The 24,464-nt window shown below is 49.0% G+C and overlaps 1 protein-coding gene across 2 annotated transcripts; it reads right to left on the bottom strand.

Annotated features, from left to right (window-relative positions):
* Positions 1 to 1,235: 1,235 nt before the first annotated feature.
* On the bottom strand, positions 1,236 to 23,762 carry DRAXIN (dorsal inhibitory axon guidance protein). Of its 2 annotated transcripts, none has more exons than XM_088670968.1 (6): positions 23,515 to 23,762; positions 8,650 to 9,135; positions 5,679 to 5,978; positions 4,484 to 4,567; positions 3,635 to 3,724; positions 1,236 to 2,487 (listed from the first exon to the last, which is right to left on the bottom strand). In XM_088670968.1, the coding sequence occupies exons 2-6, from the start codon at positions 9,116 to 9,118 to the stop codon at positions 2,375 to 2,377; spliced, it is 1,056 nt and encodes a 351-aa protein (XP_088527094.1). In that variant the 5' UTR covers positions 9,119 to 9,135; positions 23,515 to 23,762; the 3' UTR covers positions 1,236 to 2,374. The 2 variants fall into 2 exon arrangements, with proteins under 2 accessions (XP_088527094.1, XP_034976340.3); XM_035120449.3 differs by lacking the exon at positions 23,515 to 23,762 and adding an exon at positions 15,535 to 16,087.
* Positions 23,763 to 24,464: the final 702 nt, after the last annotated feature.

Below are 24,464 nucleotides of genomic sequence, written 5' to 3'. Positions count from 1 at the left end.
TAGTTGTTTATTTCCTTGACCTCTGGAGGGAGGGTGTTCCACAGGGCGGGCACCACTACCGAGAAGGCCCTCTGCCTGTTCCCTGTAACCTCACTTCTCACAGGGAGGGAACTGCCAGAAGGCCCTCAGAGGTGGACCTCAATGCCTGGACTGAACAATGGGGGTGGAGACGTTCCTTTAGGTATACTGGACCGAGGCCGTTTAGGGCTTTAAAGGTCAGCACCAACACTTTGAATTGTGCCCGGAAATGTACTGGGAGCCAATGTATGTCTTTCAGGACCGGTGTTATATGGTCTCGGCAGCCGCTCCCAGTCACCAGTCTAGTTGTTGCATTCTGGATTAATTGTAATTTCTGGGTCACCTTCAAAGGTAGCCCCACGTAGAGCTCATTGAAGTAGTCCAAGCAGAGCAGTCTGTGTATGCAAATACTGTACTAAGCCAGCTAGAGCAATGGCCTGTCTTGGCATAGGACATCGTCTTATGTTCCTATTTAAATCAACCCATGCTTTCAAAGCCACGAGGACTAGAATCTTGCTTTATTCATTGGGGAAGAGGCAAAGTTCAGTTGGCCTGAGGAAACACTCTGAACCACTAGAGACTGCCAGACAGGGCAGGCAGATCTGAGCTAGATGGACTATTGATTTAAAACAGGGAGTAGGCAACCTAAGGCCCGGGGGCCAGATGCGGCTCAATCGCCTTCTCAATCCGGCCCGCGGACGGTCTGGGAATCAGCCTGTTTTTACATGAGTAGAATGTGTCCTTTTATTTAAAATGGATCTCTGGGTTATTTGTGGGGCCTGCCTGGTGTTTTTACATGAGTAGAGTGTGCGCTTTTAAAAAAAATGCATCTCTGGGTTATTTGTGGGGCATAGGAATTTGTTCATTCCCCCCCCCCCCCAAAAAAAATATAGTCTGGCCCACCACATGGTCTGGACCGGCCCACGGCTGGAAAAGTTTGCTGATTTAAAACAAAAACAAAACCCTGGCCATCTGTTGGCTCAGCATGCAATGATATTGGATATTCTGCTGGCATAGGGAGGGAGAAAGGACTGGTCACGGAATGTTGAAGGGCAGTGCAGGTTCCGAAAGCAAAGTGCGAGGTCCGTTTGGCTGCGTGGGAGAGGGTGGCAGGAGGGCACTTCTGAAACAGCCCAGGTTTTTTTGGGGGGGGGGGGAGCACGGTGCTTGCAGCAAGCTCATCTGACACTTCAAAGATAAAGGAGCCCGGATGTGGTTGTGTGAAGGATAACTATCTCTTTATTTACATCTCATCAAAATAGGAACATGCAAGCACATCACGGCATTGACTAAAGGGGTAACAGGAGGAGATCTACTCCCTGCAACCAGAAACATTCTTATGCTCTTCACGAGGCAAATATCCCCCCTTTCCCCACCAAAGGACCTCCCCCCCTCCTCCTAAAATAATGATAAATAACTGAGATTCGAGGGTGCTAACCAAATGAATTAGACGCTGAAAGCTGGCAGGGAATGCTTAATTGATTTTTAAAAAGACGATGTCCTGGATGAGAAGGAGGTGCTCGTAAGCCATGGCGTGGCTGCTAGGATTCAAGTTTCTAGACCTGATGGAGGTGAGCTTGGCAATGAACAGGAAGCACTGGGTGAAGAGTTGGGGCAGGACTTTGCAGGCCTCCTCCCAACTGATAGGAAGCAGAAGCAAGTTGATGTGTGGAAATGAATGGATAATAAGCAAAAGTACTAGGAATTGGCTGTGAAATTCAGATTCTCGTGGTGCATCCTTTGAGTGATGTCTCTGTCCTCTGGATTTGGGGTCTTTAAGTCTCAATGCAGCAGACCAATGCAGCTCAGGCAGGCTGCAGGATTTATTCCTCACTCCAGACTTCCCAGTCAACCACGTGACACGAGAGGGGTGCGATTCTTGCTGGTGCGAGTTCTGCCCCATGGCTCACTGTGTGTGTGTGTGTGTGTGTGTGTGTGTGCGCGCACGCTTATAGTATTCAATCGCTCCCGATACAGACACTCCCAGAGGAGTCTGCCTCCAATAAAGAGGGGACTCCCCGCCAGGAACAGGGACTCAGAAAGAGCAGCAGCAGGCACACTCCAGCAAGCTCCTCTTGGGAGTGTTTAATTCTTAATTTTAGCAGACCAAATCTGCTAAATCCTTTGGGGAGATGTAAAATTGTGCCTCCAGATTTCATAAAAGCACCGAATCGAAGAGTTGGGAAGGGTCATGTGCCCGAGCCCCCTGCAATTTAATTATGAAAATCTTCCCCTGTTATGCACTTGTCTCAATCCCAGCTCAGCTTACTGCGTCTGAGTCATTTGGTCTGTGTCCCTCCCGGGTGACACTAGTTATAAATTAATTCCTCCTGCTTCCAGGGCCAGAGAAAGCACCCTAGACATTAATAAAGGATCCTTGATCTCCATCAGCGGACTCTGGCTCCACGCAGCGGCCTTTCCGCCGGGTCACCCTGCGGTTGCGGTGAAATTTGGCGTAGCAGCGTAGGCCTAAATGGGGAGAGAGGGGGAGGCTTTGAGTGAGGAGAACAGCAAATCTGTGGTGAGAAAAATTCAACGTTCCCTCACCCCAAGGAGAAATCAACTTTCTCGCAAGGAAAACAAAAACAGATTTTTAAACCTGATAGCGAATATTTAAAAGGTCTAACTGGATATCTAATTTCCAGTAAATAAATCACGGCAAATGCATCGTTCCCTGCCCTGCACACATGTTTTATCCTCACAACCGCCCTGCAAGGTAGGCCAGTCCGAAAGTGAGGCTGGCACCCCTAAGCAGGTGCCTTTGTGGCTGGGCAGGCCCTGCCTTGTTCTCGGTGTCTGATGGCAACTCCTCACTGATTTGAGCACCCCATAGGAGAGGCTTGCTCCCCAGTGCTTCCCCCCTTCCTTTCTCCCCTTTTATTCTTATGATTATTTTATTTTGGCAAAGTAATAATCATAAACAAATAAGAATAAAAATGCGCACCCCACCATCGAGACCATTCGATTGCAGCTATCCAGCCTCCCAAAATTTCAACATTTCTTTCCGTTTTAACAGTACAAATTCGACAAACACCTTCCACATCTCCTCGAAATCATTTCTCCTGCATCCTCCCTATCTTACCTTAATGGCACATGTTAATTTATCATTCATAGCTATATCCCACACCTCTTTATACCATCATTCCATTTTATATTCTGCTTGCCCCTTCTACTTCCTAGTCATCATAATGCAGGCAGCTGTCAATAAATTTGCGAGCAAGTCCTTCATAGCCTGCGAACCTTCCATCCCATCGTAAAATGATAATAATGCTACCTCTAGACCAGGCATAGGCAAACTCAGCCCTCTAGATGTTTTGGGACTACAATTCCCATCATCCCTGACCACTGCTCATGTTAGCTAGGGATGATGGGAGTTGTAGTCCTAAAAATATCTGGAGGGCCGAGTTTGCCTATGCCTGATCTAGACTTTCGGTCAGCTTTAACCCAGTGATTTCTGTTATCTCCTTAAACACGCTATGCCAGAAAAAATTGTACATATTTACACCCCCACCACACACGAACACAATTCCCAGTTTCCTGGCGCTCCCCAGTGCTGTGTCACTGGGGAGGGGTACAGCTTCAACCCTCTCCCACCAGGCAACCCTCAGCCCCTCACCTTCTGTGCACATACAGTCATCGTAGCATTTGTTGTTAAGGCCGCGGTTGTGGGGTTTGCAAAGGTGCTCCCGTAGATCACAGCAACACCCTGTCAATGCAAAGAGGGAAGAAGTTACGAAACATCCAAACTCTCTTCTCTAGCTGCGTACGGACCACAGTGTTATGGGACTTGGGGGGGAGAGGGGGTCAGTCTGGATGACCTCTGTGGATCCCTGCCAAAGTTGTGGTCCTGCGTCTCAGAGTGGGCTCCGTTGCCATGGAGACAAATAGGTGGGCCTTTTCCTGCCTCACCTGGATGGATGCCACTGTATCCTAAGATGGAGAACAACAGGCCAAGGGGGACTGTGATTTGCCTGATAGTTTTTTTTTGGCCGGTGCTGGAAGTTGGAGACACAGAGATATGTCTTGCTCCATGCCTGGAAACCTAACGGGGAAGCAAGAATCTGTTGGGGTTGTAAATTACGGTAGCCCTTCCATCCCATGCTCAGGTTGCAGGTGTAAATAAAACCATATACTGTACGGTATCTAAAGACACCACAATCTCTGTCAACCAGGAACCCCTGGAGTCTCTCAATGCCTGAAGTTTGGGATCGTCTACAACGATATAGTCACAGACTTTGGGTACTATAGTTTGTTAAGAGTGATGGGAACCTCTATGAGGGGTAAACTATGGTTCCCAGAGTGCTTTGGGGGAGTCAGGTGCTTCAAATAAGCCGTGGTGTGGATGTCTTCGCTCCTTTGGATTGGTTGAGGAGGGGCAGGAGGGGGGTGCAAGCTCTCCTCAGGACACCACATACAATTCTGCTCGCTTCCACCGACGCTAGTCCTCATGAAGGCTGCTGCTCACCTGGGAGGCAGTCGAGGTGATGGTCGCAGGACTCTCCCTCGGCGGGGGTGGTTTCGTTGCCCCCGTTCTTACCACGCTGTTTATCTAGCGAGGGAGAAAGCGAGAAAGGATAAGGAAGTGGAGGTGTGGGGTGGAATATAAAGACCTGCGTTTTACATGGGCAGGATTCCCATCCATTGCCCCACCCACTTTTGCCTCTGGCCACACCCACTGCCAGGAAATTGGCCCTGGAAGGTTGTTCACAAACGTATGAGACCCTCAGGCCTGGTTGCAAATCGGCAAGAAGTTAATATTTTAGCATTGATAGTACACTTTGGAACTCCCTGCCTATTGATGTCAGGCAGGTACTATACTTCTTCTGGCCAGCTGGTGTGTGTTTTAATCTGGTTTATAACTTACTGTCGAGTTTAATTATTTTGGGGAGGGTTTCCCATAGTTGTTTTTAAGTACAGTGGTACCTTGGTTCTCAAACACCTTGGTACTCAAATGCCTTGGTTCCCAAATGCCGAATACCTGGAAATAAGTGTTCCGGTTTTCGAACTTTTTCGGAAGCCAAATGTCCAACACAGTTGTCATCTATTGTTTCTGGGGGGCCTGCACCAATCAGAAGATGCGGCTTGGTTTTTGAACATTTTAGAAGTCAAACGGACTTCCAGAAGGGATTAAGTTCGAGAACTAAGGTACCGCTGTATTTGGCACTTTTGTTTTTGCTATTTATTTTGCGTTTTTGAGGCTTTTCCAGTTAATTTGTTTTTGTGACTGTGTGGAACCCAGTTCAGCTACTGATTGATTGATTGTGTGACTGCAGAAATGGATAAAAAAAACCCCATCCAAACAATGACTATCATCAGTGCAGGTAAGAAAATAATAATAATTCTGCTGTGTTAGGGGTTGTTTTTAAAAGTCTGGAAAAGATGAATCCGTTTTTCTATGGGGAAAGTGTGCCTTGGTTTTGGAATGGACTTCTGGAACGGATTACGTTTGAGAACCATGGTACCACTGTATGGGTGTTTATTGTTTTATTCTTTCCGTAAACCGCTTCGAGGGTGTTTTCGTTTTTTTAAAAAAAGCAATCAAGTGGCATATAAATTTTGTGAAATAAATAACCTGGAGTCCCCTAGGGATTGGGACCTTCTGAACTACACCACCACCCACCACCCACCCCGCAAAAAGGAGATGATAAAACAGGACACACCTTTCTTCCGGATTGAAGGCCACATATCCGGCCGAAGATCTTCGTAGTCAGTCCAGTCAAAGAGCGTCATGTCCAGGGTGGGCATAACATCCCCTTCCTGCCTGACTCGCACCCGGGGCCGGGCGGACGTTGCATGGAGGGCAGGGGGCTCCTCGGTGGATGTCTTTACCATGGGGCCCAGGGAGGAGGTGGGAGGCAAGCCGGCCGAAGACCCTTCCCCGCCATGGAGGGTCTGAAGCTGCTCCTCAAAGCTTTCGGGTTTCTTGTACAGGGCGCTTGGACCCGGGTCAGAAGCTCTTCCTGCAGGAGGTTGAGAGTGTGAGATCAGAGCGAAAAGAACAACCGGACGGAGAAAAGGTTCTTCTCCCTCTCTCATATCGCCAGAACCCGCGGGCGTCCCGTTATTCTTTTTATTATTTGATAAATTTCTATTCCACCCTTCATCCAAGCATCACAGGGCAGTTTGCAATATACAGTGGTACCTCTACTTACGAATTTAATGCGTTCCGAATGCACATTTGTAAGTCGAAAAAATGTGCAAGTCGAATCCCATAGGAATGCATTGGGACAAAAAATTTGTAAGTAGAAGCAACCCTATATAAAAATTCGTAAGTAGAAAAAATCCTATCTAAACCGCGTCCAAGATGGCAGACGGAGCTCCATTCATAAGTAGAAACATTCGTAAGTAGAGTTATTCGTAAGTAGAGGTACCACTGTAAAAGCACAAAAATCAGGCCTGGCTCTAGGTATAGTCCCGGTGGCGCCGGGCTGGCAGGGGGGGCGCTGTGCGGCAAAGCCGCGCGGAAGCCATGCTGCGCGCTGCGAGGGCGGGGGCGCCGGAGCGATCTCAGCGCCAGGGCGCCCGACCTGCTTGAGACGGCCCTGACAAAAATACATAACGTCATAATGAGAGAAAACAATAACTCCCTTCCTGTGTTGAAGCTGAATGTTGTAATGTTCAGGACGGGGGGGGGGGGGGAGAGAATACTTTTCCAGTTAAACTGTGGAACTCCCTCCTGCAGGAGGCAGCAATGGCCATCAACTTGGATGGCTTTAAAAGAGGATTAGACCAAGCATCCCCAAACTTCGGCCCTCCAGATGTTTTGGACTACAATTCCCATCATCCCTGACCACTGGTCCTGTTAGCTAGGGATCATGGGAGGTGTAGGCCGAAACATCTGGAGGGCCGCAGTTTGGGGATGCCTGGATTAGACAAATGCATGGAAGAGGAGGAAGTTTTCGATGGCTGCTAGGCACAATGGCTGTGCTCCGCCTCCACAGTGAGAAGCAGTATTGCTTCTGAACACCAGCTGCCGGGAACCACAGGAGAGGACAGGGGAGGGTCCTGCTTCCAGGCCTCCTCTGTATGGCTGCGGTGAGAACAGGATGCTGGACTAGATGTGCCATAGGGCTGATCCCGCAGACAGGCTCTTCTTACATTCCTATAGAACCTCCAAGCCCAGAGGCAGTCTATCTAGATTCCTAGGTCCGTTGGGGAAATTTGGCCCCTGTGAGAACTGGATGCTGGACTAAATGGGCCATTGGCATACATGATCCATCAGGGCTCCTCTGGTCTGCTCTTATGGGCGGTTCTCGTCTGAGGGGAAGAAAAACAACCTGGGCAATGCAATTTTAGCCTCACAACAACCCTGAGAGGTAGGTCAGGCTGAGAGGCACTGAGTGGCATGCCCTCCAACATTTCCCCGATGAAAACGGGTACATCCTGCCCAGACACTGAGGTGGCGGTTCTGGCGGTTCCCTCACTGCAAGAAGCAAAGCTACAGGGCCTTGTTGGTAGTGGCACCCACCCTGTAGAACGCCCTCCCATCAGATGTCAAAGAGATAAACAACTACCTGACATTTAGAAAACATCTGAAGGCAGCCCTGTTTATAAGTTTTTAATGGGTGACATTTTAATGTATTTTAATCTTTGTTGGAAGCCGCCCAGAGTGGCTGGGGAAACCCAGCCGGATGGGCGGGGTACAAATAAAAAATTATTATTATTATTATTATCCTAAGGAAAACCGGGACATTCCGGGATCAAATAATAACCTGGAACTGCTGCTGGACATTTGGGACTGTCCTTCGAAGTTTAGTTTAATTTATTGTTACGGTTCTCGACCAGCATACACATATATACATAAAACAATCCAAAATACAATCTAAAATATAAGCAATAAATATAAAACCACTTTAACCATTATAAAAATTATAAAAATAAAAGATAAAAGAAGGTATCACTACTTGGGAGGGTACAGCAAATGGTAGCAATGGATCATCTTTGGCTCTGTCCTGAAATTTTTGGGCACTACTAACTAGGTCGGCTCGGATTTTTATGGCACTAGCACAGAACTTGGCTACCTTTTTGCTGTCACATTGGAGTTAGCATCTGAAAGAAGCCACTCTATATATAAATTGTCTGAGCGTCCAGGAAGCTCAGCCCGTGTCGTGTGGATGAGCTCGCCTCACACCTCTTTGTACAGTGGTGCCTCGATAGACGAATTTAATTCGTTCCACAGGTCTATTCTTATAACGATAAATTCGTCTAGCGAATCCCATAGGAATGCACTGAATTTTTTTTAAAATTTTTTTTTGCATTCATTGAATTTCAATGCATTCCTATGGGAAACCGCAATTTGCTAGACAAATTTTTCGTAAAGCGAATTCGTCTAGCGAGGCAACCTCCGCTAGAAAAATCCTTTAAGCGAAAATTTCGTCTTACAGGGTGTTCATTAAGCAAGGCACCACTGTACTGTCCTTGGAAAATAGGGATACTTGGAGGGCCTGGAGTGGCCTCTGGCCCCACCCACCTTCCCACCTGGCCCCGCCCACTACCAGCATTCACAACCCCCAACGCACACTGTAAGGTACCAAACACGGAGATATGGCCCTTGGGCCACGAAATCCTCCCTACAGCCCTGCTGTGTGGCCTCAGCAACCCTCCATCACCCCTTCTGCCCTTGAAAGATACCTCTGTGCTGCCTCAACCTGTCTCTCCGGCTGTGCCGCCGGTGGTCACGGTTCTGCTTCTTCACCCGTTCGGACCCAGGGGCATGGTTTTCCTGCTCGGGATACGGAAACTCAAAGCCCAGGAAAACGTCCTTTTGCCGGAGGCCTGCGGGCCGTTCCATCCACCCCAGGTCATCGCCCGACGCCAGTCGGCTGAGCACCTGCAGGCCGGTCCCTTCCCTGCCCCCTCTGGGCGCCGGCATGCCATAATGGGCCCGGTCGTGTTTGCCGAGGCCGCCGTGCCCACGGTGGTGCGCCGTGGTCCGTATCATCATTGGGTGTGGCCAGGCATCCCGGCTCGGGAAGCTGTTGCCGACCTCGGGGAGGTTGGGGGGCGCGGCAGGCCCGGGGTCGAGGGAGTCCGTGGGGCAGACAGCCAGGAGGCAGAAGGCAAAGATGGTGGAGGCAGAGGGCGAGGCGGTGCAGGCCATACTTCTAGGTGCCTCACCTGTAACGGAAGAAGCAGGGTGTCAATTTGCCGTTCACCAATTGCATTTATTTCCCACCTGTACACCTGTTCAACATCAACTTCGTTGGACTGGTCATGTTGTGCGCATGACCAGTGATCGTCTTCCAAAGCAACTGCTCTATTCCGAACTTAAAAATGGAAAGCGTAATGCCGGTGGTTGACAAAAGAGGTTTAAAGACTCAAGGCAAATCTTTAAAAATGTAGTATAAACACCGACAACTGCGAAACACTGGCCTGCGAGAGCTCCAATTGGAGAACAGCCTTTACAAATGGTGCCATGGGATTTGAAAACTCTTGAACTCAGGATGAAAGCGACAAACATGTGAGGAGGAAGGGACGCTTGGCAAACCCTCACCGTGATCAACTCCCGCCCGGAAACCTATGTCCCCCACCGTGGAAGGACGTGTGGATCCAGAATTGGCTTACAGACTCACTGTAAAGACCATGTTTATGGAAAACAATCTTACTTGGCTACGAGTGATTGCCAAAGAAGAAGACGCCTGTCAGCTCAGAACACACAAGCCTCCTTCTCCCCTTGCCTGATTTTGTCCTCACAACAACACTGTGAGGTCGGTTAGGCTGAAGGACAGTGGTCGGCCCAAGCTGTGTTCACGCAAGACACTTTTGTAAAGTTCTGTTCTTGCTATCAAGTGGTGTGTACTGCAATGCGCTCTCTGTGGGGCCTACCTTTGAAGGGGATTCGGAAACTACAACTAATCCAGAATGCGGCAGCTTGACTGGCACTGGGAGCAGCCGCCGGGACCTTTGTAACAAGACCTACATTGGCGCCTAGTAAATTTCCGAGCACAATTCAAAGTGTTGGTGCTGACCTTGAAAGCCCTAAACAGCCTTGGCCCACTATACCTGAAAGAGCGTCTCCACCCTCATCGTTCAGCCCAGACACTGAGGGTCTTCTGGCGGTTTCCTCCCTGCGAGAAGTGAGGTTACAGGGAACCAGGCAGAGGGCCTTCTCGGTAGTGGCGCCCGCTCCATGGAACGGCCTCCCATCAGATGTCAAGGAGATAAAGACCTATGCAACTTTTAGAAGACATCTGAATGCAGCCCTGTTTAGGGAAGTTTTAAATGTTTGAAGGTTTATTATGTTTTTTTATATGTGTTGGAAGCTGCCCAGAGTGGTTGTGTGTGTGTGTGTGTGTGTGTGTGTGTGTACGCACATGAGTCTCCGCAGAGAATCTTGGGAACTGTAGTTTGCGAAGGGAGCTGTAGCTCTGGATGGGGTGAATTACTAGCCATGATGAGTCTACTCTGCCTCCACAGTTGGAGGAAGTACAAATGTTTCTGAATACCAGTTGCTGAAAACCACAGGAAGAGAGAGAGCGAGCACTGTAGTGGCTGGGGAAACCCAGCCAGATGGGCGGGGTATAAATAAATTGTTGTTGTTGTTGTTGTTGTTGTTGTTGTTGTTGTTGTTGTTGTTGTTGTTGTCCTCAGGTCTTGCTTGTGGCTTTTCCATCAGGCTGTCAGCGCAAAATATGGTCTGAAGCTCAACATCAAAAAAACCAAGATCATGGCCACTGGTCCCACCACCTCCTGGCAAATAGAAGGGGAAGAAATGGAGGCAGTGAGAGATTTTACTTTCTTGGGCTCCTTGATCACTGCAGATGGTGACAGCAGTCACGAAATTAAAAGACGCCTGCTTCTTGGGAGAAAAGCAATGACAAACCTAGACAGCATCTTAAAAAGCAGAGACATCACCTTGCCGACAAAGGTCCGTATAGTTAAAGCTATGGTTTTCCCAGTAGTGATGTATGGAAGTGAGAGCTGGACCATAAAGAAGGCTGATCGCCGAAGAATTGATGCTTTTGAATTATGGTGCTGGAGGAGACTCTTGAGAGTCCCATGGACTGCTAGAAGATCAAACCTATCCATTCTGAAGGAAATCAGCCCTGAGTGCTCACTGGAAGGACAGATCGTGAAGCTGAGGCTCCAATACTTTGGCCACCTCATGAGAAGAGAAGAATCCTTGGGAAAGACCCTGATGTTGGGAAAGATTGAGGGCACTAGGAGAAGGGGACGACAGAGGACAAGATGGTTGGACAGTGTTCTCGAAGCTACGAACATGAGTTTGACCAAACTGCGGGAGGCAGTGCAAGACAGGAGTGCCTGGCGTGTTATGGTCCATGGGGTCACGAAGAGTCGGACACGACTAAACGACTAAACAACAACAACATGCTGAGAACAGAATGCTGGACTGGATGAGCCGGTGGCCTGATCCAGCAGCCTCTTCTTAGCTTCTAACAGGGCCGGCTCTAGGTAGACCCCCGGTGGCACAGGGCACCACGGCGCCGGCCCGCCAGGAGGGCGCCGCGAGCTGCGCCCGCCCGCTGGCTGGCCGGTCCGCCGGTTCGACAACTGCACTGTGCCTGCCCGCCCGCCGCGGTGCCGCACAGCAGCGCCTGTGGCAGCCACGCTGCGCCCGCCCACCCACTGCGCTGGGAAACGGGGCTGGGGGGCGCCGGAGGGATCCGTCGCTCCATGGCGCCAGGGGCGCTTAAGACGGCCCTGGCTTCTAAAAGCACATTCCTTCCCCCGCCTGGGAACTGTAGCATTCTGTGCATTTCAACTCTGTTTTGTGTAAACTACAGTTCCCGTAATTCTTTTCCTGGTAGGAAAAAATTGGGACAAACAAACACACATTTTGAATGCTAAGTCTGCTTTCCTGCACCCAAGAATCACATGCAAAGGCAGCCCCAGAATGCTTTCATGTGCAAATTACGGCCATAAATCAACCTAGCGTCTCCCTGTCATAGAAGAGCGACCCTATGTGCACAGGGGTGCCTTCCAATAATGCATTGCCGCATGCCAGCTGTTGCACCGTGCCACGCCAGGGTTGTTCTGCCAGATCTGGTTGGCACTCCCAGCCTGCCTGTGCCACACAGCTGGCTTGTCTTCAGTGGAACAAAATCAGGAAGCTGAAGATGCCGAAGCAGATGGCAAGCAGCGGGCCACCCAACTTGTCACTCACACACCCGACCTTGGAGCGAAAAATAAAACTCTGGCGGGAAAATCCCCGGCCTTCCCAAAGTCAAAAGCCTAGTGATAATCAATCCGTATCTGGACTGTGAACGCCTTCACATTCATGGAATGAGCCTCCAAATGATGACAAACACCTTGCATTTAGAAATCTAGCATAAATGCCTTGCATTTAGAAATCTAGTATAAATGCATTGCACTTAAAAATCTAGCACAAATGCCCCACATTTAGAAATCTAGTATTTCAGGGAGAAGGGTTCAAACTTAACAGAATCCCTCCGCTGCTATTTATTTACTTACGGCGTTGATATACTGCTTCATCATTGGCATTTGCAAGCAGTGCGCATCGGACAAACCATACGGAGTAACACAATAAGATCACCATGAAACAAACTGAAACCTGAACATTACCTTCAAACACTTACTGGAATACAAAAGACTTTGTTGTATGCCTGGTGCGCAGCTAGGAAGTTGCCTGCCTAATCTCATGGGGGTGGGAGTTCCGCAGGCTTTGGGCATTCAACACTGAATGCCCATCTTCTGGTCGTTATAAGCCGTGCAACAGAGCCATGTGGGACTGCCTGTAGTCTTCCCCCAGGATTTCAGTGATAGGGCAGGGATATAAGTTGTTAAGGGCCTCATAAATTAATGCCGGCATTAGCTTTGGAGCCCTGGAGTTATGGTCTCTCAATAGCTTATCCCAGGCAAACTCGGCCCTCCAGATGTTTTGGGACTACAACTCCAATCATCCCTAGCTAACAGGACCGGTGGTCAGGGATGATGGGAATTGTAGTCTCAAAACACCTCGAGTTTGCCTATATGCCTGGCTTATCCCCATCAACAGTCTAGCTGCAGGATTTTGCACAAGCTGGGGCTTCCAGTTGAAGTCCAAGGGCAGCCCCACAGAGAACACATTGCAGTAGTCAAGCCTATGCACCTACCTGAACCTTAAGGAGGCCTTTCTCTGTGTTCTCCATCACTCTGACGTCCAAAGCGAGTTTTCCCTAGCTATGGAATGCCCCATCTACCAGAGCCCACAGAGACACGAGCGCTGCTAGTTTTAAGTCTTTTCTGTCCTCTCAGGCCTATTTTTTAAAATGTTAGCCTCTGTGGTACTTCTGTTGGTTTTTCGTTTCTGTACTTGATGGTGATTTTTGTCCCGCCTGGTTGCCTAGAGAAGCATTCTAGTGCACCATAGGCGACCAGCCAAGTTGCAATTTCCCCCCAGCTAGCGTTTTTCTGGGAAAATTGACAGATCACAACGGAAGCATGGCCTGCCCTGAAAGGAAATTGGGGTGGGGAGGCATCAAGCGTCCCCCTTGTCAGCCAACATGCTAACGGCAGCCAAGTAAATGTTCCAGGATTTTTCCTCCACCAGAAGGAACATGTAAAAAGGGGGGGGGAATCGAAAGTGACGGAAACCAGATTGGCGTCTGTTACTTTACCAAGGCCAAGGAAACAGAGGGACATTATCAGCAGCAAGAAAAAAGTTGTAGCAGCAGCACGCTCTCCCCCCCCCCCCCCCGTTCTTCCACAAAGCCCCTTTTCTACAAAGGAAGGAAGAATTAGATTCTGTGATGGTTGATCACAGTGGCTGGCTCCCTGCCATTGTCTTGCCTGATTATCTCACATGCCTGCAGCAGAAAACTTTGGTGGAATTGCAGCAGGGGCTGGTGCAGGCACAGATGTGGCCCTCCAGGCTGATCTACTTGGCCCTTATCACTCCAGGCCACGCCCCTTGGCAGTCCGGTTTTGACACCTCCTAGAGAGGAGATTTTCAACTTTTCTGGGTCCACAGCTCCCTTAACCAACTACATTATTTCTGCGGCACCCCTTTCAGAAGCCCAGTTATGTCAAACCTTGCCTGTTTCTAATTCTGAAAGTTAAATTGTTGTAAGCTGGCCCAGGACCTTTTGGTGAAGTGCAGGTAAAAAAGGTAAAAAGGTAAAGGACCCCTGGACGGTTAAGTCCAGTCAAAGGCGACTATGGGGTTGCGGCGCTCATCTTGCTTTCAAGCCGAGGGAGCTGGTGTTTGTCCACAGACAGCTTTCTGGGTCATGTGGCCAGTGTGACTAAACCGCTTCTGGCGCAACGGAACACCATGACAGAAACCAGAGCACATGGAAACGCCATTTTCCACTGAGCCTCTTGGGCTTGCGGATCAGAAGGTCGGCGGTTCGAATCCCTGCGACGGGGTGAGCGCCCATTGCTCTGTCCCAGCTCCTGCCAACCTAGCAGTTCGAAAGCATGCCAGTGCAAGTAGTTAAATAGGTATCGCTGTGGCAGAAAGGTAAGCGGCACATTAAAATTTATTATTAATATTAATATTATTATTTATACCCTGTCCATCTTGTTGGGTTGTCCCAGCCACTCTGGGCAGTTTCCAACACATACTAAAAATACTGTATAATGAAACACCAAACATTAAAAGCTTCTAAAAGTCTTCTAAAAGTCAAATAGTTGTTTCTCTCTTTGTTGAAACTGATGAGATGACTTTCCTCAGGGAGGGTGCCGCTGCCGAAAAGGCCCTGTGCCTGGTTCCCTGTAACCTCACTTCTTGCAGTGAGGGAACCCCCAGAAGGCCCTCGGAGTTGGACCTCAGTGTCCGGGCAGAACGATGGGGGTGGAGATGCTCCTTTAGTACTAATACTAATTATAATTAATTCCAATCATAATGTAATCTCTAAATTCACCTGCTCTTTTCCCAAGCCAGATCAGAAAACAAGAAAATGTTTTAGAATTCATCTATAATTGGGGTAATTAAGCCTAATTTGAGATTTCGACAAGTGCTTAGAACGTCCTCCAGACACTTTTAATATGATTTTGCTCATTTTCTTACATATACAACAGAACCATCATTATGAAGCATCCGAAGCCTGTGGCAAATCTGGAGCTATACTATACATCAGGCATGTCAAACCTGCGGCCCTCCCGATGTTTTGGCCTACAACTCCCATGATCCCTAGCTAGCAGGACCAGTGGTTGGGGAAGATGGGAATTGTAGTCCAAAACATCTGGAGGGCTGCAGGTTTGACATGCCTGCTATACATCAATAGTCTTTCCTTGGACTTTTTGTTACTTTAGCCCACGTGAAACTGCTTAATCATTGAATTATTGAATCACAGAATTGTAAGGTTGGAGGGGACCCTAAGGATCGCCTAGTCCAATAAGCAGCTGCCCCATACGGGGATCGAACCTGCAACCTTGGCGTTCTCAGCACCAACTGAGATATCCAGCCACTATTTTATAATTTGGTTTTTCGTCTTTTAATTTTCAGCTGTCCTTTTAGCCGTTCTCTCGGTTCTATATACATTCCATAACGGGAAGGGAAAAAAAAACTCTTACCACCACCCACAAATAAAACGTAATAATGAATAGTACAACCTCTGGGTCCAGCCGCCCTTTCCCCAAGCAGGATCATCGAAGAACCAAGTCTGGTTAAAACGGGGCCAGTTGCACCAGCCAAGACTTATTATCCTTTCCTCCCCCCCTAAAAAAAAGTCCCACTGTGGCGTATATATATTTGCACAAAGCCGCTTGGCAATCCATCAAGCGAGTTGGCATTTTCGCTGGGCCGGAGGAACAGGTGCGGCGTCGTGCTGGCTGCGCGGTCTCCACGGCGCCCGGGCGAGGGAAGCTTGCGCGCGTCCTTGGGGAAGAGCATTTGAAAGGGCGTAGAGAGAAAGAGCCAGAGATTGTGCTGAAAAGACGCGCGCCCCTCCCCATTTTTATAGTTTCCAAAGCGATGAGAGGAAGGAGCCCACCTCCCTCCCCCCCGCCCAGTCCCCCGGGTCCCCCCACTGCGCGTCCGAGGCGAGCCCCAATGCGCCACCAGCGGTCGCGCCGTCCGTGCCAAAAAACTCCGGGTGCTTCAATGGGACTTGGCAGGGGCGCGCCGGATGATGGACGAGCGTCTCGGAAGCGCCCGTCGGGCCCCGCGCGCACCAGCAGCCGGGCGGCGAGGAGGTTCCTGCTGCTGGAAGCCGGCAAGAGCAGGCGAGGCGGGGTCCCATTGTGCCGGGCTCAATGCGGCGAGCCTGCCCCGCTGCGCCGGCCTCCATCTGCTCGCTGCGCTCCCGGGCCTGGGAGAGACGGGACATGCTTGGACAGCTCCCGGGACCCCGCCGAGCGCGCGAGGCCTCGGCGCCCCCAGTCCGCTCGCTTCGCAAACTTCCCAAGAGGAGAGAAGAAAAGCGCCCCCTAAGGATCCATTGGAATCCCCTCTTCTACTTCTTCTTTTCTGGGGACTGGTCTATTATATCCCACCCCCGACCGTTTCCTGCGCATTCAGCTCGCGCTGAAAGCCGAGGTCGCCCCTTTTGCTTCAACCAGCCTCTCTGTCTTTTAAATTCCTTGCCAACTCCGGCAATTCGTTCTTCACAAACGGGGCCCACCAAGGACTCCGGACAAGCGCGTATCCTTTCCAACTTGGTGGGTGTCCCCCCTCCCCAACTTCCCTTTCAAGAACAGAAGAAGGACGCGGCTGGGTCAGGCCCATCGCCCATCTAGTCCAGCGTCCTGTTCTCACAGTGGCCAACCTATTTATAATATCATACTGTAATAATAATTTATTATTTATACCCCGCCCATCTGGCTGGGTTTCCCTAGCCACTCTGGGTGGCTCCCAACAGAATATTAAAAACACTATAAAACATCAAACATTAAAAACTTCCCTACACAGGGTTGCCTTCAGATGTCTTCTAAAAGTCAGATAGTTGTTTATTTCCTTGACATCTGACAGAAGGGCATTCAACAGGGCGGGCACCACTGCCAATAAGGCCCTCTGCCTGGTTCCCTGTAACCTCACTTCTCGCAGGGAGAGAACCACCAGAAGGCCCTCGGAGCTGGACCTCAGTGTCCGGGCTGAACAATGGGGGTGGAGATGCTCCTTCAGGTATACTAGGCCGAGGCCGTTTATGGCTTTCAAGGTCAGCACCAACACTTTGAATTGTTCCCGGAAATGTACTGGGAGCCAATGTATGTCTTTCAGGACCGGTGTTACCAGCATATGGTCTCGGCAGCCGCTCCCAGTCACCAGTCTAGCTGTTGCATTCTGGATTAATTGTAATTTCTGGGTCACCTTCAAAGGTAGCCCCACGTAGAGCTCATTGAAGTAGTCCAAGCAGGAGATAACCAGAGCAGTCTGTGTATGCAATACTAAGGCAGCTAGAGCAATGGCCTGTCTTGGCATAGGACATCGTCTTATGTTCCTATTTAAATCAACCCATGCTTTCAAAGCCACGAGGACTAGAATCTTGCTTTATTCATTGGGGAAGAGGCAAAGTTCAGTTGGCCTGAGGAAACCCTCTGAACCACTAGAGACTGCCAGACAGGGCAGGCAGATCTGAGCTAGATGGACTATTGATTTAAAACAGGGGGTAGGCAACCTAAGGCCCGGGGGCCAGATGCAGCCCAATCACCTTCTTAATCCGGCCCGCGGACAGTCCGGGAATCAGCGTGTTTTTACATGAGTAGAATGTGTCCTTTTATTTAAAATGGATCTCTGGGTTATTTCCTCGACCTCTGGAGGGAGGGTGTTCCACAGGGCGGGCACCACTACTGAGAAGGCCTTCTGCCTGTTCCCTGTAACCTCACTTCTCACAGGGAGGGAACTGCCAGAAGGCCCTCAGAGCTGGACCTCAGTGTCCGGGCTGAACAACGGGGGTGGAGACACTCCTTCAGGTATACAGGACCGAGGCCGTTTAGGGCTTTCAAGGTCAGCACCAACACTTTGAATTGTGCTCGGATACGTAGTCATTCCTCCCCCCCCCCCGAGCTGCAATGCACAGAACCCTGAACAAACTATGGTTCCCAGGTGGGGAAAGGAATGTGATTTTATAAGCTAATAAGAGGGTGCTGGATCAGGCCACTGGCTCACCTAGCCCAGCATCCTGTTCTCAGCGTGGCCCAATGAGAAAGCCACAAGCAAGACCCAAGGAGAAGAGTCATCTCCCTTCCTGTGGGTTCCAGCCACTGGTATTCAGAAGCATTACTGCCTCAGATCATGGTAAGGTAAAGGTATTGGACCCCTGGACGGTTAAGTCCAGTGAAAGGTGACTATGGAGCTGCAGCACTCATCTCGCTTTCAAGCCGAGGGAGCCAGTGTTTGTCCACAGACAGCTTTCCTGGTCATGTGACCAGCAGGACTAAACCGCTTCTGGCTCAATGGGACACTGTGATGGAAACCAGAGCGCACGGAAATGCCATTTACCTTCTATTTATCTACTCGCGCTGGTGAGCTTTCGAACTGCTAGGTTGGCAGGAGCTGGGACAGAGCAACGGGAGCTCACCCCGTCGTGGGGATTCGAACCGCCGACCTTCTGCTCAGCAAGCCCAAGAGGCTTAGACCATAGCGCTACCCGCGTCCCATGGAGACCGAGCATAGCCATTGTGGCTAGTAGGCATCTTGTCCTCCAATAATTTGTCCAATCCTTTTTTTGTAGCCATCCACGTTCGTGGCCATCGTGGCCTCTTGGGGGAGCAAATTGCCATGGGGAGCAAGTTGCAAGTCCCTCCACATATGGGAGCTGATCAGCCTGGCACCTGAATCTTATCTCAACCATTGCAACGGAACAAAATCCTTCACCACGGCCAAAGGCTGGCTTAGGGGCCACAGGCCAGGTTGTACCACACAACACAGAGAGCTCTGTCTTCCTACAAAGGGTAACAGTAGGCTTGGGGTAGGGCTGGGTGATATCCGGTTTTCAACATTGTGATATATCACCAGTTAAACATAACGATATGCCAAAATAATGCCAAAAAAATGAAAGGCACAAATACAGGATGGGTGACACCTGGCTTGAGAACAGTACATGTGAAAAGGATCTAGGAGTCTTGGTAGACCACAAACTTGACACGAGTCAGCAGTGTGATGCAGCAGCTAAAAAAGCCAATGCAATTCTGGGCTGCATCAATAGGAGTATAGCATCTAGTTCAAGGGAAGTAATAGTACCACTGTATTCTGCTCTGGTCAGACCTCACCTGGAGTACTGTGTCCAGTTCTGGGCACCACAGTCCAAGAAGGATACTGACAAGCCGGAACGTGTCCAGAGGAGGGCAACCAAAATGGTCAAAGGCCTGAAAACAATGCCTTATGAGGAACGGCTTAGGGAGCTGGGTATGTTTAGCCTGGAGAAGAGAAGGTTAAGGGGTGATATGATAGCCATGTTCAAATATATAAAAGGATGTCATATAGAGGAGGGAGAAAGGTTGTTTTCTGCTGCTCCAGAGAAGCGGACACGGAACAATGGATTCAAACTACAAGAAAGAAGATTCCACCTAAACATTAGGAAGAACTTCCTGACAGTAAGAGCTGTTCGGCAGTGGAATTTGCTACCAAGGAGTGTGGTGGAGTCTCCTTCTCTGGAGGTCTTTAAGCAGAGGCTTGACAGGCATATGTCAAGAATGTTTTGATGGTGTTTCCTGCTTGGCAGGGGGTTGGACTGGATGGCCCTTGTGGTCTCTTCCAACTCTATGATTCTATGATTCTATGAAAATACAGTGGTACCTTGGTTATTGAATTTAATTTGTTCCGGAAGTCTGTTCGACTCCCAAAACCATTCGAAAAACAAAGCCTGGCTTTCTGTACTCAAGCTGAAGCTGCGTTGGACGTCCGGCTTCTGAAAAACATTTGCAAAGCAGAACACTTACTTCCGGGTTTTCCTGCGTTCCGGAGCCGATTTGTTCAACAACTAAGCCGTTCGAGAACCAAAGCACCACTGTATGTCTAAAATAAGGATGGAGCTCTGAAGAGACATAGGCTGGCAAACAATTGGAGAACAGCCTTTACCAAAGGTGTCATGGGCTGTGAAGACACTCGAACTCAGGACGGAAGTGAGAAACGCGCTAAGAGGAAGGCACGCTTGGCAAACCCTCACCGTGATCAACTCCCGCCCGGAAACCTATGTCCCCACTGTGAAAGGACATGTGGATCCAGAATTGGCCTCCACAGTCATGGACTCGCTCTTAAAACCGTGCTTATGGAAGACAATCTTTCTCAGCTACGAGGGATCACCAAAGAAGAAGAAGAAGAAGACCACACAGCAGAACAAAGTTAAGCCACTGGGCCAGGGCCAGGGAACCTTTGGTTCTTTGACAGTTGCTGAACTATAATAACCAGGGCTGCCCCGAGACATTTTGGCAACTGAGGCTAACCACAGAATAGTGTTTGCCTGTCCCCGCCAAGGAAGACGAGGTGAGTGAAGATTCACATCAGGACCAAGGAGAGAATCAGGACCAAATCAGGACCAAGGAGAGTGTAAATAACTACATTGTGAGCTAGGGTGGGAGGAGACCAGTAGTGCCCACTGTTTGCCAATAGATCTCTGTGGAGGCTGCCTTGTGGGGGCAGATCTCGCCTCCAAGGATTGTGTCTCAGTTGTCGAATGCCCTCTGAGGCCACATTTTCTGCCTCTGTGGATCCTGCCGCCTGAGGCAGTCGCCTCACCTTGTCTCATGACAAGGGCCGGCCCTGACTCTCATAATCCCAGGGCATTGGCCATGCAAGCTGAGGCTGATGGGAGTTGTAGTTCACATCTGTAGGACCCAAGATTCCCCACACCTGTTCTGAACCACGAATTAATAAACCATGGCTAAGCATTCTGTGTGAACCAAGTCCTTAGCAGAAATCCGTTAAGCCTTAACTTTTACCGTAAGAATTCCAGAATCTCTGCCGTCTTGCTTTTAATCTGCACCAGTGGATCGCCACCATTCTTTCCACTCTCTTTTTAGTAGATCATGCAAGACATGCCCAACACAAGGGTAGGCCAAAGGTAGGTCAAGATCTCCTGATGGATCTCTGGCAGATTTTGCTATTGGGGTTTCTGCCTCCCACTCATTTTAACAGCTACAGGAAAATGACTTTTCCCACCTCAATTAGGCTGCTGAGATGAAGACAGCTCACCAGGAGGGGGGTTTGTGTCTGAAAGGATTGCGAGTTCAGTCCTGAAAATAAATCCCTAGGCTCCGAGTGTGCTCAGCAGCACTCTGATTTGTTCGTTTTTAAAATTAACAGAATGTCTTTTGCACCCAGCTCTGGCTGGTAGATTTTGGGGTCCCAATATAAACTAGAGTAGATCTGACGAGACTAAAATCGTACATAAGGAATCCCCTTTGACATTTCCTCTTGAATTTCAAATGTCCCTTGTGGCAAAACATTAATTTTGAATGGTGCGTCTTAGTTTTTTAATATATATTTTTAAATCCTAATAAGATTCATGCTTAGGTCCAAAGTGTGGGATTCCCTGATGCCTTTCATTTTCTAATTTTGACAATTTCATACTGCTTAATGACAGCTGTCTCTAGGCACAGGACACTCAGTGAAACAAACAAACAAACAAAAAGAGTTAAAATAATCACATCAACATTCAATTAAAAAGCCGTTTAGAAGGAGAATCTTGCATTTTTAAGCACCCACCCCTAATATTTTATTTTGTGCAGAGAAAAGTCAATATTTAAAGAAGTGAACTGCACTGGGCTCAAGGACAATATTTATATTTGGTTTCAACTGAATGTGTGTGTCTGCATGTAATCGTCTGGATTTTGTAATGTATGTGAGTTAGTGGGCAAAGTTTTACTTCTTATAGCCTCCTTTTCCTCCAGCCCCCACTCAAAAAGAATCCAACAAGCTCAAACAGAGTCTCATCACAAAGATGCAATCATATTCCTAATCAAACCGTCTCAAGTGGAGATTCTGTGATGAAAGGACTCTTAAACGGAAGAGGCAAGACTCTCGGTAAGTATAACAGACACTTCATGTCCGTATCATAAAAGGGGGTGGGGTGGGGGGTGGGCATCTGCCGAAGATGGGGTCGCTAATACTTCCCTCCTCTGAAACTGACCTATTGCCACTTCTACAAGTTCCCGTCTGCAGCATGAAACATTTCATAAACACACACATTTTACTCTCTTTCAAACGGCAGCCACGCTCAATCTAGGAAACCTTTTGCACAAACTCCAGCGATCCAGAATTATCCTTTGGAGACAAATTGTTTCAGGTGAGGGTGAGGAGAGAGAAAGGGAGGGAGGGAGAAATATAGAGAGAAATAGACCCCCCCCCTCCCCATGCAAAAGCTCTGAAATGTGTCTTTGTCTCAGTTCTCCAAGGAAATGGGGTGTCCCTGCTCAAGGGGGGTGGAGCTATTCCAAAAGAAAGAGATTCTATCCTTGCTATTTCATTTTATTTGACTTGAAGAGTGTCCAGGGGATTTGCGGGTGAAGGTGTTTGGCCACGATCCAAGGAGGAAGGGAGACAACTACCACCTCGTGCCTTAATTGCGTTATGAAATTATGGGTTGGTAATGGATCCAAGATAAGCAGCCTGTAAACCTGAATTTAACACTACTATTGGTAATGAGGGTCTTAATCCCCACCAATTCCCGAGGCTCCCCATCTAAAGCAAACCTCAGCAAGTTACTTTATATGTCAAGATTTGTTCACCGCCTGTCTTTTTTAAAAAATACAGTACACACACATCCCAGGGAGTTGCACAATAACAAGAAGTGTGTGTTAAGAAGACCTCCTTCACATCCCACACAGCATATATGTGCAGTTTGAAGCCAACACAGAAAAAGTCAGATTTAACTTAAATGAAAACAGGAGCAACTCAAGAGTAAACTGGTAAGTACGGGGTTCTAAACTGCTAGAATTATAACGTGCAAATGGGAAACTGGAGACTTGCTCTGCCTCCGGGGGCTGTTAGTTCCTACTCAGAGTAGACCCACTGAACGCCATCGAGAGATGGCTAACTTGGGTCCATTCATTTCAGTGGTTCTGCTCCAAGTGCAACTTGGTGGGCTTACAATCTGTTGGACCTAAGGTAGCGATGCCCATTAATTTCTGTCTACTCTGAGTAGAGCTAGCATCTGCACCATTCACATGCCCTTGATACACATCCTAGCGTGGATTGGGAGCGGAGAGGGGGGAAATTGATACGGATATTTCTCATCCTCAAGAAGCCCCAAATCTCCTATTTATTTATTCATTAATTATATTTATGTGGAGCTCCCGGCACCAAACTCAAAGCGACTTATGAAAACATTTGTTTCATAAAATTTATATACCGCTTGATCGCTTTAAAAATCCCCCAACGACTCCCCACATGTCTAAAATGACTACCTTATGGGGGAGATAATCTGAACATTCTTTTCAATTCTATGCCAGAACTCTCGCCTTTTTAAGAATAAAGAACCCAAGAACAGTTTAGGAAATGCACCCACCCACCAAATATTTCCCCTATTCAAAAATAAAAAAATATATTTTGCTCGGAGGGAAGTCTGGGGAGATAAAGAGTTCCCACCACGCGCCAGGCTGCCAGGCTCCTCTGCCGCGCAGATGCCGCGGTAGATGCGCGCTTGCGGAGCTTACCTGCTTCCTTCTAAACCAGCGCTCGGCAGGTCCGACGCAGCGCTGCTTTCTCCTGAAACCCGAAGTGCTGAACAGGAGGGAGGGGGAAATAGAGAGGAGGAGAGAGAGGGGGGTTGGGTTTAGGAGTATAATAAAAAGTGAGGTGCGGGGGGGGGGCCTTTCAAGAGCAGGAAAAAACTAGGAAGACTTTTTCTAAAGCTCCCAGACTTAGAAGGAAACAGTGTGTGAGAAGGCGCATGCTTTGCTCTGGAGAGGGGTGTGGTTTTATATGTGTGTGTGTGAGAGAGTGTTTGTGTATACACGATTAGGAGAGGGAGTGATGGATTTCTATGAATTGCAAAGAGTGGAAGGCGCGCTCACGTCGCCAGGCGCGCGCGCCCCCGGAGCAGTGCCGGGGAGCTGCTGCTGCTCGGTCTAGAGAGGCAAATGCACACTTACACAAAGGAGACAAAGGGAACTGGTACCCAGAGTAGCCTATAATGTTTTTAAAAGGCGGCAGGCCAGCAATTATATGTAATATTCTCTCTCCCAGGGAGATTTTTTTTGGGGGGGAGGGGGAAGAGAGAGAGAATTGGCTTGCTGTGGGGTAGGAGAGGGGGTGTCTAGCCTAGCCTGGCGGTCCTTTCCCTCTGGGTGGTGGTAGGGGGTCGTTTTCTCTCCCCCTCTTTGCCTCCATCATCTTCATCCCGCCTTCCTCCTAGAGGATTGTGGGAATCTCCCAAAGGGTAAATTGATGCCTTTGAGGAGGGGAGAGGGGTAATGACAATGAGACCCAGAGGGTCCTGCTGAGCCGGTTAAAACGATTCCCTCGCCTCTTTCCACGCGCACTCCCCTACCTCTGCCCAGGAGAATAGAGGGGAGGGGTCTCCACCTGGGTCTCCCGCCTCTAGATCGACTTTATTCATTGTGAAAACGGATGACACCCTTGCTACCAGTTACTGTATGTGTTT

Source organism: Zootoca vivipara, chromosome 6, assembly GCF_965207765.1.
Source record: "Zootoca vivipara chromosome 6, rZooViv2.hap1.1, whole genome shotgun sequence".
Classification (NCBI taxonomy): Eukaryota; Metazoa; Chordata; class Lepidosauria; order Squamata; family Lacertidae; genus Zootoca; species Zootoca vivipara.
The sequence above is the reverse complement of the archived record's forward strand: the minus strand, read 5'-3'. Positions and strand labels throughout refer to the sequence as shown.